Here is a 12,792-nt window from a genome sequence, read left to right on the forward strand (position 1 = left end):
CATGCCCGAGGGGAGTGCCTCTATCTCAGCAGATTCGTTGTCAGAAGCATCCTCCATAGTCGCTTGGTTGCTCGAGAATTCAGCAAGTTCCCTTTAAGTGTGATGAGGCATACTAAAGAATTCAAAATACAAAAAATAAAACATCCAAGCCTGGGGGCTATCTTATACTAGCCCGTACAAAAAGTTCAAGAGCCTAAAAATCCCCAATGGCCATACAAGTTTAGCCAGGGACTTATATTTCAAGGGACTATTCAAGGTTTACACCAACGCCTAGGCGTTCCATGTCGAAGTAGGTATTCAAGGTCTACGCCAACGCCTAGGCTATCCATGCCGAAGCAGATATTCAAGGTCTACACCAACGCCTAAGCTATCCATGCCGAAGCAGGTATTTAAGGTCTACACCTACGCCTAGGCTATCCGTGCCTATTTATATACAAAATTCATAAAGGTCCCTAGTAAAATCTTTATCTACAAATTATAAGTACAAAATTCTAAGTGCAAGAGTTCAACTTCAAATTCTACAAAGTTACAACAGTTCAAGTTCAAGGTAGCTACCAAACAGTTTTTCATACAAAATACAAGAAGCCTACTACTATTCAAACATTCTCAAGATACAAGTACAACATCAACAAAAACATTCCAAGTACAAAATTTTATCCTACATGCAATCGTAAGGTAATTTCAAAAACAAAACTTGAAATAGTTACATGCACAAGTGTAGAGAAAATGCAAAAACCATAAGATCAAGGGAGAGAAATACTCGAACTTTGAGAGAAAGAAGCAAGAAAAATAAAGTGTGCTTGACCAAGAGCACATGGGGGGGTTATATATAGGCAGCCCCTACGCTGGGCATTGGCCTTGCGCCAGACGCAGGCTCTGACTGGCCATGCGCTGAATCTCGGCACGGTCATCCGCCCTGATTGTGCGTACTTTGCGGCTACGGTTTTCTGCACCAAGCACCAAACGTCGAATCATGCTACATACTTTTCGATGAATACAAGTATACGTTTGTTCGGCCATCATCAACAGATAAATATCTCAAGCTTACGAAGTCCGTAAAATATGCGAATTTAAGCTCCTTGCTCCCAGCGGACCCAAGCTCCGGGAAAGTCAAAAAAATTCAAATCCCAAGAGTTAAAAAAAACTCTTCTCCCCAGTGGACATATTAACAAAGCGATTCAAGCCTCAGACGGCATTCGAAGCAAGTACAAAACCCAGCAGATTTACTCCGGGTATTCAAATTCAAATTCAATATTCAAGGTTTAAAATTCAAAATTCAAAATTTTCGATGGCAAGCTCCGTTCTAAGTCAAAGGCGAAAAAGAATTGCAATCAATACAAAGATCGGAGTTGTCAAGCCGCACGGAGGTAGACTCTATCCTTTTTTTCTAACACTTGTCTTGTGCAGGTAATGTCGTACAAAGAATGGTCTTGATTGCATAACATCTTGACTATTCTCCGTCCCTATTCGAAAACATTGACTTTCGCTTTCCTAACCGAACGCTCAGTCAAAGTGGGGGCTTCTCTAGACACCGATTTCGTGTCTCCCCTAATGGGATAATGACGAAACCATTACCCTTGCTAGGTGGTTGGTACAATTCCCTGCGGAAGTCCCAATTGCTAAGATATATTCCAACATCTAAAATCCAAAGTCCAATTACCGAGCCCGTTCCCATTCCGGAACTCGGTACAAAATTCAATTTCCAAAAATCAAATTCAAAATCCAAACACAATCTCATCCAATGAAACTCTCCATTGGTTTTACAAGGTCGTTTCCAGTCGAAATGGCATTAAGCAATCAAAATTCGGGACCCGACCCATAAAACCGAGCACGCCAGGCCCCGCCCCTTAAAACCGAGTCCAAAAATACAAAACCCGGAAGCAAAAAGGTGTGTTTTTAGTCACAAAATGACTTAACCACCAAGCAAAGATACGCTCCAAATTCGTACAAATTCGTACAAGGTACAAAAGCTACAAAACAAAAGAAAAGGACAGTGTCATCGTCCTTGTTTGGCGGGACCAGACACGTCACTTGCGTCAGGCGCTGGCCTTGCGCTGACGTGGCTTGGCGTTTAGCCGCAAAATATTTTATTTAAACCTCTCATTTTCACAGAAATCATAGGGGGGGAACAAGGAATACAACGTCGTAATACTGGTTTTTCCTCTACACTGAACCCCTAATACAAATATCAGAAAAAAAAATTAGAGTACTAGACACCATGATGTATATATCTATCTATATAATATACTAAAAGAGATTCATCAATATTTTTTCTAAGAGAGGAAATCAATGTGGTGATGACAAATGTCACTCATTGATTCGCCTCTCTTTTAATTAAAAAATTAATTAAAATTATTGGTCAAAATTACTTTGCTTTATTTAAGGAAAACATGCACAAATAAAATATTATTGATTGTCATTATAAATCTTAAAGATTATGTGGATAATAAACATCCTAAAAATATTACGAAAAAATATAAATTACCAAATTTTTTTGATTCCGTGGATAATAAACATCCTTATAATATTACGAAAAAATATAAATTACCAAAAATTTCATCTACACCAGCTCGGTGAACTCATGTTGATAAACTAAAAAAATGATAACATTAGCTATGTGATTGGAAATGATTATACAAACGGAAATTATTAAGTCACATAGCTAATGTTAATGATTTCCATTCATATGATTTTCCTTGATGATAAACATAAAAAATTGATAACTTTAGCTATGTATGTGAACGGAAAAATATTTATTGTCGTCGATTAATTTTTCTACACTTATCTATCTAACTAACTGTTTATATATGTCTATACTATAATAAAATAAATGACGTTAATATGGTGGTGACAAATGTCACTCTATGATTTGCCTCTCTTTTAATATAAATAATTAAATTTAATATAAAAATAATTAAACATCACATATTTTAATTACTAGATGTGATAAAATTCTCCCAAAAATAGTCCTACGTATGCTTATTCTATGGTAACAAAAACTGACATGGAAAAATCTATAAGAATAATAGATTCATCAATATTTTTTCTAAGGCCCCATTCGATATTGTTTTTAGTTTTTAGTTTCTGTTTTTACAAAACTAAAAACCAAAATATGAAAACCAGTAAAAGTAGTTTCCAGTTTTTTGTTGTCAGTTTTCAAAATAAATATGATTACTATAACTATGACTATTTTTTAATTCATGATTGAATCTAAACCACGTGACTTTTATAACCAGAAAATCAAAAACTGAAAAGTGATAGTGATACCCTATATATGGAGAATCCCTATATATGTAAAATGAATATCCTATAAATCTATATATCTATGTCTATTCTATCTATCCATGTATATTTTGTACTATACTTTTTGGCAGGACGCTAACTGTTAGGCAAAGCATGTCCGTAAGAAATCTTATGTAGCCTTGACATACTCAATACCTCCATTTAATATATTCGTATATATAAATTCAATTTCTATCTATCTATCTATCTATCTATCCAATTATCTATCTATATACTATATTAAAAGAGAGAGTACCTCAATGTGGTGCTAACACGTGACATTTTTTTTACTTTATATTTTTAATTTCTAAATGTATATCATTTGTACTACTTACTAAATACACAATCTATATTATTGAATGTACCGTATAAAATAATCTCTATTTACTAAATTAAAGAAACTATTTATTTTAAATATACTATTGACTTCTATTGTTTATCACAAAGATATTATGGAATATATTTATTGATAGAATACATGTAGAGTACCAGAATAATATACTCATTTGACTTCTTTATACAGTAACGAACAAGATACTTAACAAAAGTTTATTAATAAATTAATTTATGAAATACATATGCTCCATACTAGAATGTATGTTTATTTAGTTGCTCAAAAAGTATATTTTTTTTTTAATTTTTCTTAACGTAAAGTTATAACCAAAATAAATATACTAGAGTGTATGTTTGTTCTAAATGGATATGCATGCGTACTACGGGATACATACAGGGGCTTAGTAATTTTTTTTATGCTAATGAATAATTAGGGATTTAAATAATTCAAATTGTGCATTAAAAACCATTAAAACTAGAAATTGGAATATCATTATGGAACGGGTAGAGTATAATATAAGAATTTCAACTAGGTGGGTATGACTATCGAAATAAAGGGTATACGAGAATAACTTTACGTTTGACACGGATGATGAAAGGGAATGGAAATAATTTTATCTACGTACCCTTTTTTTGTTTTTTTATTCTTTCAATAAAATAAGATATGGAGCCTTGACATACTCAATACCTCCATTTAATATATTCGTATATATAAATTCAATTTCTATCTATCTATCTATCTATCTATCTATCTATCTATCCAATTATCTATCTATATACTATATTAAAAGAGAGAGTACCTCAATGTGGTGCTAACACGTGACATTTTTTTTACTTTATATTTTTAATTTCTAAATGTATATCATTTGTACTACTTACTAAATACACAATCTATATTATTAAATGTACCGTATAAAATAATCTCTATTTACTAAATTAAAGAAACTATTTATTTTAAATATACTACTGACTTCTATTGTTTATCACAAAGATATTATGGAATATATTTATTGATAGAATACATGTAGAGTACCAGAATAATATACTCATTTGACTTCTTTATACAGTAACGAACAAGATACTTAACAAAAATTTATTAATAAATTAATTTATGAAATACATATGCTCCATACTAGAATGTATGTTTATTTAGTTGCTCAAAAAGTATATTTTTTTAAATTTTTCTTAACGTAAAGTTATAACCAAAATAAATATACTAGAGTGTATGTTTGTTCCAAATGGATATGCATGCGTACTACGGGATACATACAGGGGCGTAGTAATTTTTTTTATGCTAATGAATAATTAGGGATTTAAATAATTCAAATTGTGCATTAAAAACCATGAAAACTAGAAATTAGAATATCATTATGGAACGGGTAGAGTATAATATAAGAATTTCAACTAGGTGGGTATGACTATCGAAATAAAGGGTATACGAGAATAACTTTACGTTTGACACGGATGATGAAAGGGAATGGAAATAATTTTATCTACGTACCCTTTTTTTGTTTTTTTTATACTAGACACCATGATGTATATATCTATCTATATAATATACTAAAAGAGATTCATCAATATTTTTTCTAAGAGAGGAAATCATTGTGGTGATGACAAATGTCACTCATTGATTCGCCTCTCTTTTAATTAAAAAATTAATTAAAATTATTGGTCAAAATTACTTTGCTTTATTTAAGGAAAACATGCACAAATAAAATATTATTGATTGTCATTATAAATCTTAAAGATTATGTGGATAATAAACATCCTAAAAATATTACGAAAAAATATAAATTACCAAATTTTTTATTCTTTCAATAAAATAAGATATGGAATGGGGCAATAACGAATTAAATCCATCATTAATTTTAAAGAACGGACAATTTGTAGTTGTTTAAATGTCTTATAAAGTCCTAACTTTGTATAGGGCTTGTGATTTTAGTGGGAATACATAATTTAATTAGAGGTAAAAATTGAAGGTTGAAAAATACATATAAATTATATTAAATAGTGATTTAATATTGAGTGTTAAGGAGCCCAAGAGGGGGTGGAGTGAAAGATGTTGAATGAATATATGAATTAAATGGTAAATTGATTTTGAATGTGGAAGATGAAGTGGAACAGACGTTATCATGTGTTGTAAAATATAGCAAAAAGTTGAAGGAACAATTGAAAAAAAAACAAATTGATGGAGGAAAAGAGAAGATGTCACGTGTCATATATTCATCTAGGTTTTGCTTTTTTAAATACTCGGTATAGATTAGAAGACTATCTAAAGGCTCTATTTTGGTTGATTGTCTACAAATATAGTTTAGAATTCATGAAAGTTTGATATTTATATTGTGAACCGTGCATCGCACGGGTATTACACTAGTTTATATACTATACTAAAATAGAGGGTACCTCAATATGGTGCCGACACATATCATTTTTAATTTTACTTTTTATTTTTATTTCTTAAATGTATATCAATTCTATTGCTCCGTAGTATATAGATAATACAATCTATATTATTTAATATACGGTATAAAATAATATCTATATACTAAATTCAAGAAATTATTTAATTTAAAGATGTTATTGACTTTTATTTGTCTATTACAAAGATTTTATGGAAAATATTACATACATAATATATGTACATTACCAAAATAATATAATCACTATTTGACATCTTTTATACGGTAACTAAAAAGATATTCAAGAAAAACTTATGAGCAAATTGAATATACTTCGTACTAGAATATATGTTTAATTTATTCGGTTGCTCAAAAATTATAATTTTCTTATTTTTTCTTAACATAAAGTTATGACCAAAATGTTTGTTTTTCTTAACATATACGAAGTATATAAATGTACTATAATGTATGGTTTTTTCCAAATGAGTGTATATGCATGCATTCTGTATACACTGTGTAATATAATATTGGTGATATTATAATATGACTATAATTCAATTATACGTACTCCGACTCCGTATTATTTACAATATGATTATTACAAAAATGTACATACTTCTACTTATAATATTATAAGAATCTCAACTATTATTTTAGAAAATGTATAAAATAGCACTTTTCTGTTTTTTTATTTACAACACTTCCCTAAAACGGAAAAATTGCAACACTTTCCTTAAATAGAAAAGTTGCAACACGATAAATGAAAAAACTATTTGGTATAATTTGTCATTTCTACCTCACTTTACTCACTTTACCCACCATAATAACATTCATTCCCGCTCCATCACCCACCCATTTATCCAAACTCATATCAAAACTTTCCTTTTGTTGATTTCATTCCCTTTACCCTCTAACGCCCCCTAATTAAATCATGCGAAAAGAAAAGCTTAAAGCATTCGATTGAAATTGTGGATCAACATAAAATTCCTTAACTAAATCATACGAAGAAAACATTTAGAAGAATTTAGTGTAATTCACATCACAACTCAACACGCATATACAAATATCTACGAGTTCCCTAATTACGAAATCCTAATTGATCCTTAAAACCACACAACAGAGGAATTATAATCGATTAAAAACATAACTTGTGAAATTCAAGCCTATATATGAAGAGGAAACTATAAATTCACCTTGTTCTTCTCGCCAATTAAGAAACGTCGATTGCAAATTCTATTAAATTCGCAGACCCAATCGCTAGTGAAAGGGACCCATTCTCCAATTCGCTTGCTTTGAAGAACGAATACGAAGAGAATGAACGTAAGAGAATGAACAATTAAGAACGAAGAGGATGATTGTTTAAGGGTTTGGGAAAAAGGAAGAAGATGAAACGTTTTAGGGTTTGGGAAGAAAATGAGAACGTGGAAGGGAGGTAGGATGGAGTGGTAAAAATAGATCTCTATCAAAGATTTTTAATAGTCATTTTTATTTTTACAAATTAGATGCTTGACATGTAAAAATCTATGTATCTATTACTATATACTAAAAGACACATCAGGAATGACACGTGTCACATCATGGTGAGTCCTTAGTATTTTTTTAAAAAATATTTATAATATCGAATAAGGAAATAAGAAAACTAGGTAAAAATCAATTTATAAAAAACAATTTATAATTATTTTTTATAAATTGATTACTATAACTATTACTATATACTAAAATAAACACCAGAAATAACACATGTCATTTTCTGGTGCAATTTTTTCCCGCCAAAAATATATATTCTTAAAATACACTACGGATGTTATTTATTTATTTTCTTGCATTTCTTATAAACGGTTTATGTACCCTAAAATACATGTTATTGATTTTCTTGCATTTCTTATAAACGGTTTATTTATGGAAAAAATATATTTATAGAATATGACAATAATAGATACCACATTATAATAATTTGTTTAAAATTAGTTTAGAAATATTTTAGTCAAATATGTATATCATTAATGGAAAAGATATTTTCTTAATATTTTAATAAAATTAGCTTTAAACATATAAAATATGCAATGCATAGTAGGAAGAAAATTTTACATTAGATGATTAGATAAGCATGTTCAAGATTTGTTAATTATGCATGACCTTCACGGGAGAAATATTTAATAAAAAATATTGTTAAACAATAGTTTTAGAATACCGTGCCTGGACGGGATATACTAAAAGACATATCAGAAATGACACGTGTCACATCCTGGTGAGTCCTTAGTATTTTTTTAAAAAATATTTATAATATCGAATAAAAATATCCGAAAACTAGGTAAAAATCAAATTATAAAAAATGTTTATAAAAAATTCGATTTAAAAAAATCTATACACGTGTAATCTCCTGCCTTTTTTTCTTTTAAAAATTAGGTAAATAATAATTAAATAAAGGTAGAATAAAAAATAGGTTTGAATGCAGAAAAAAACGACTAAAAGATAATTTACAAAACTAAAACAATTAAATTTCCTAAAAAAGAGGTAAATTATCAAAAACATATACCTGGATTTTTTAATTTTTTTAACTCTTAGATAGAATAAAATTAAATATAATATATAAAGTGTACAAGAATATAGGAAACCATGAACCAATATATTTACATGAACAAAAAATGAATATTTATATATCTATATATTTTACTATATACTAAAAGACACACCAGGAATGACACGTATCACGTCCTGGTGAGTCCTTAGTATTTTTCTTTTTGAAATTTCTTTTTAAATATTTATAATATCGAATAAAAAATTTAGAAAACTAGGTAAAAATCAATTTATAAAAAATTCGATTTTAAAAAATCTATACACGTGTAATCTCTTGGATTTTTTCTTTAAAAAATTAGGTAAATAATAAAAAAAAAGGTAGAATATAAAATAGGATTGAATGGAGAAAAAACGACTAAAAGATAATGTACAAAACTAAAACAATCAAATTCCCTAAAAAGGAGGTAAATTATTAAAAACATATACCTGGAATTATTTTTTATTCTTTGATAGAATAAAAAGAATAAAAATAAAAATAAAAATAATACACGGAGTATACAAGAATACAGGTAACCATCAACCAATATATTTACATGAAAAAAATGAATAAATCTTATATTACTATAATAAAAAACATACAAAAATGAATAATATAATAATACATATAAAATCAATAATGAATATTTTAACATAGTCTTATCAATAAGTATTGCGATAATAAATTTGTTTATCTTTTTGAGGAAAAAATGGCCTCGATAGAAAATTCGACAATTAATTTTTAACATAGTCTTATCAATTTTTCAGTTATTTTGAGAACGTGTCAACTATAACTATAACATGTTTGATAAGGTTAGAGTTAATTATAGTTAAGTACCTTCTAGCTATAGAAAAATTGAGCATTTAAACTTGGGAGCGTTGATTAATTATTAGTGATGTTGTCATATATGTAAATGTCGAAGCACAACAATTTATTTTCAATTCCATTATTGTTAATTTGTTACAATAAGCATATTTTTTACGGATTTTTCACCAAATGCCCCTGAGGTTTACTTTAATGCACCAAATACCCCTAAACTTTCCAAAATGCACCAAACACCCCTGACGTATGCAATAATATCATTAAATGCCCTTTTGTCTGACGGACGTTAACCCTCCGTTACCATGTTTTTACCTTGTTGCCCTTACTTGTCCTTTCTGGCGCCATATCAAAAAAAAAAAAAAAAAATTCAAAACCTAACTTCCCAACTTCTTCCTCGACATTTCTCTCTGTTCTCTTACACCATTAGAGAGCACTTGAGTACCAAACCAAAGAGAGAGAAAGATCGCAGTTCGCTGGGATTTGTGTAAAACAACTCGCAATAGTTAGTCGAAGTAAATCCCCAAGAAAAGATCGACAATTTGGTCCAAAAATCTGCAGTTTTCGCGAGTCCTACAAAAGTGGGTGCAAGGAGAGCAAAGGACTGGAATTTGTGGCTTCAACTTCATCAAAATTGTGTCAAGGTTAGTTCACTCAATTCGTTTCTTGTTCTTGGTGCTATTTTTTGCGAATTTTGCTTTGATTAGGGTTAGGGTTTTGCTAAAATCGTGATTTTTCCATGAGATGGGTTAACTTGAATTTTGGGGTGTTAATGGTAAAACATAGTGTCTGGTTGTGCTTTGTTGTTTTGCCTAATGATTTAGTTCATTAATTTGAATTTTTGTGTTGTGTTTATTGTTTGTATAGGATGGTCGCAATTTGGTTGTTATGTCATTATAATGATCGGAATTTTGATGTGAGGGTACAAGATACTGATGAAACGAACTACATGGATTTGGTTGATGACTTGTTTGATGATTCTATTAAGCAAGATGTTCTGATTCCCGATTTATTTAGATTGTTTTATGTTAATCCTAGTACGAATAAAAGAGTAGAATTGTTGAATGATGTTGGTTTGATGGGCATGTGGGGTTTATTTAAGCGCACAGATACTGTGGAAATTTGGATAGAGAAGGCAAATGAGAAGGAAACTTCAATCCAATTTAGGACTGCAGTTAAGAAAAGGAAGGATAGGAAGGAAAGGAAGGCTGCAAAACTTAGAAGGAAAGCTGAGGAGTTTGAGAGGGAGAGGGAAGAGGAAAGGAGAAGGTTAGAAAGGGAGGCTGAGATTCAAAGGGATTTGGAGGAGCAATTGGCAAACACAGTGGCAGTTGAGGTGCCTGTGTATGATGTTGAGGATTTAAGCGTAGAGTACGTACGTGTTTACAGCTCACAACATGCTGACTGCTTTTCCCCGGGAGGTTCCCAACCACCAAATACACAAAAAGAGCCTTCACCACCACCAAGAGAGCCCTCACCACCACCAAATGTTCCATCACCACCAAGAGAGCCCTCACCACCACCAAATAATCCATCACCACCACCAAGAAGTCCCTCACCACCACCAAATAATCCATCACCACCACCAAGAAGTCCCTCACCACCACCAACCTCACCACAGACACAACCACAGCAACAACAACAACAGAAAGAACATCAGCAACAACCACAAACAGAACATCAACAACAACAACAAACAGAACAACAGCAACACCAACCCACAGAACAGCAGCAACAACATCAAACAGAACACCAGCCAGATCAGACACCCCCTCCTAACAGGGCTGAGTTAAACAAAGGGAGGGGTTTCAGAATTTCCAGAAGTCATGCTAAGAAGACGGGTGAGTTTGTTCCTAAGAAGAGGGGGGGAAGGCCTGCTGGTTCAAGGGTGAGGAAACCCACTGCATACAATGTGGAGGAAGAGGAGCAATGGGATGATGAGAGGAGTGCTGACTCGAGGTTCTGTTATGCAACTAATGCTGGGGGGTGAATTTGAGGTTTTAGATGGTCATGTGAAGTTCCCTATTAGGCTTGCTGCTAGAGTTTGTGGTTGTGGGAAATGGCAAGGGTGTGGTATACCTTGCAAGCATGCTATTAGGGTAATATACCATCAAAGACTCAATCCTACAGATTTTGTTTCTCCTTACTTCAAAGGGGCAGCCTATAAGCTCACATACTCAGAGCATATTCACCCCATGCCTGACTCAACACAGTGGCCTACATTTGAGCTACCTAGGATTCTTCCCCCACTAATGAGAAGGGCAGCTGGCAGACCAGCCAAGCAGAGAAGAAGAGGTGCTCATGAGAAGAAGAGGGGGAAAAGAAACACCACTGTCAAGTGTGGGAAATGCAAGCAAATTGGGCATAACTCAAGAACCTGTAAAGGAGGTTCCACTGCAAAACAGAGGAAAGAATCTGCTGCAGCTGCTGTTGGTTCTGCTGGTGCATCAACATCTGGTGCTAGGAAGAGGAAGGCTCCAACATCTAATGCATCGAGCAGCAAGAAGTCAAAAGCTGCATAACTAGAAGTAAGCTTAGGATTCAGTTTAGTATTTCTGTTTTAAAGCTTAGGTTTATTTTGAAAAACAACTTAGGTTGTGGCACATTTTGGCATTTTTTTGTAAAGCTACCCACAACTTGATGTTCGGTTTATTTTGGAAACAAACTATTCCAGTTACGAGTTCAAAGACTTGCATATTATTGATAAATGAAATTCATGTGCTCGTGCCATTACAACCATCATTGTTTGTCTTGATTACTTCTTTACTACAAACATTAGACACAAAAACATTACAATTCCTATTTTAATTGCTGCAGCTTGGAATTTTTTGAGCTCTTTCACTCTTTTCTTCAGTTTCTTCAGTTCGTCACTTATATTTTCGTTGTCTTCCGATGTTCCCTCATACTCTATATTGCTCTGTTGCTGTTGGTGTTGTTGATTTTGGTGTAGAACACTTCCTTTGCACCACATAAAATGGTTACAAGGATCACACTTGTAATATAGCCTCTGTGGATTTTTGGATGTCTCGGAGCTTTTTATTGCACATTTTTTGGAACAAATAGGACAACATTTGTTTGGAACAAGTATGTATGAAAACAGATTGGATGATGATGTATTGGAACAAGAACTCATGCTGTGTTGTTGTTCTTGCTGCTCTGTTGTTGCTGCTTCTGTTGTTGATGCTTCTGTTGTTGCTGCTTCTGTTGTTTGTTATTGTTGTTGTTGTGTTGTGTTGTTCTTGCTGCTGGTGTTGTCTATTCTTGTTGTTGCTGTGTTGTTCTTGCTGCTGGTGTTGTGCTGTGTAGAAGTCCTTGCTGCTGCTGCTATTGGTGTTTGTTCTTGTTGCTCTGCTGTCTTGTTATTCTTGCTGTTGCTGCTGCTGCTGTTGTTGTTTGTTCTTGCTG

The 12,792-nt window shown here is 32.0% G+C and overlaps 1 protein-coding gene across 1 annotated transcript; it reads left to right on the forward strand.

The window, feature by feature from the left end:
- The first annotated feature begins 9,920 nt into the window (after nucleotides 1-9,920).
- LOC130471763 (uncharacterized) lies at nucleotides 9,921-11,909 on the forward strand. The gene is made up of 3 exons (XM_056842056.1): nucleotides 9,921-10,031; nucleotides 10,255-11,346; nucleotides 11,417-11,909. The coding sequence occupies exons 2-3, from the start codon at nucleotides 10,256-10,258 to the stop codon at nucleotides 11,907-11,909; spliced, it is 1,584 nt and encodes a 527-aa protein (XP_056698034.1). The 5' UTR covers nucleotides 9,921-10,031; nucleotide 10,255.
- The last annotated feature ends 883 nt before the right edge of the window (nucleotides 11,910-12,792 follow it).

This window comes from Spinacia oleracea, chromosome 4 (genome assembly GCF_020520425.1).
Source record: "Spinacia oleracea cultivar Varoflay chromosome 4, BTI_SOV_V1, whole genome shotgun sequence".
In the NCBI taxonomy this organism is placed as follows: Eukaryota; Viridiplantae; Streptophyta; class Magnoliopsida; order Caryophyllales; family Amaranthaceae; genus Spinacia; species Spinacia oleracea.

Coding starts and splice junctions, on each gene's coding strand:
- LOC130471763 (XM_056842056.1), top strand. CDS start 10,256: ATGGTCGCAATTTGGTTGTTATGTCATTATAATGATCGGAATTTTGAT. Junction 11,347..11,416: donor GAGAGGAGTGCTGACTCGAG/GTTCTGTTATGC, acceptor GTTCCCTATTAG/GCTTGCTGCTAGAGTTTGTG.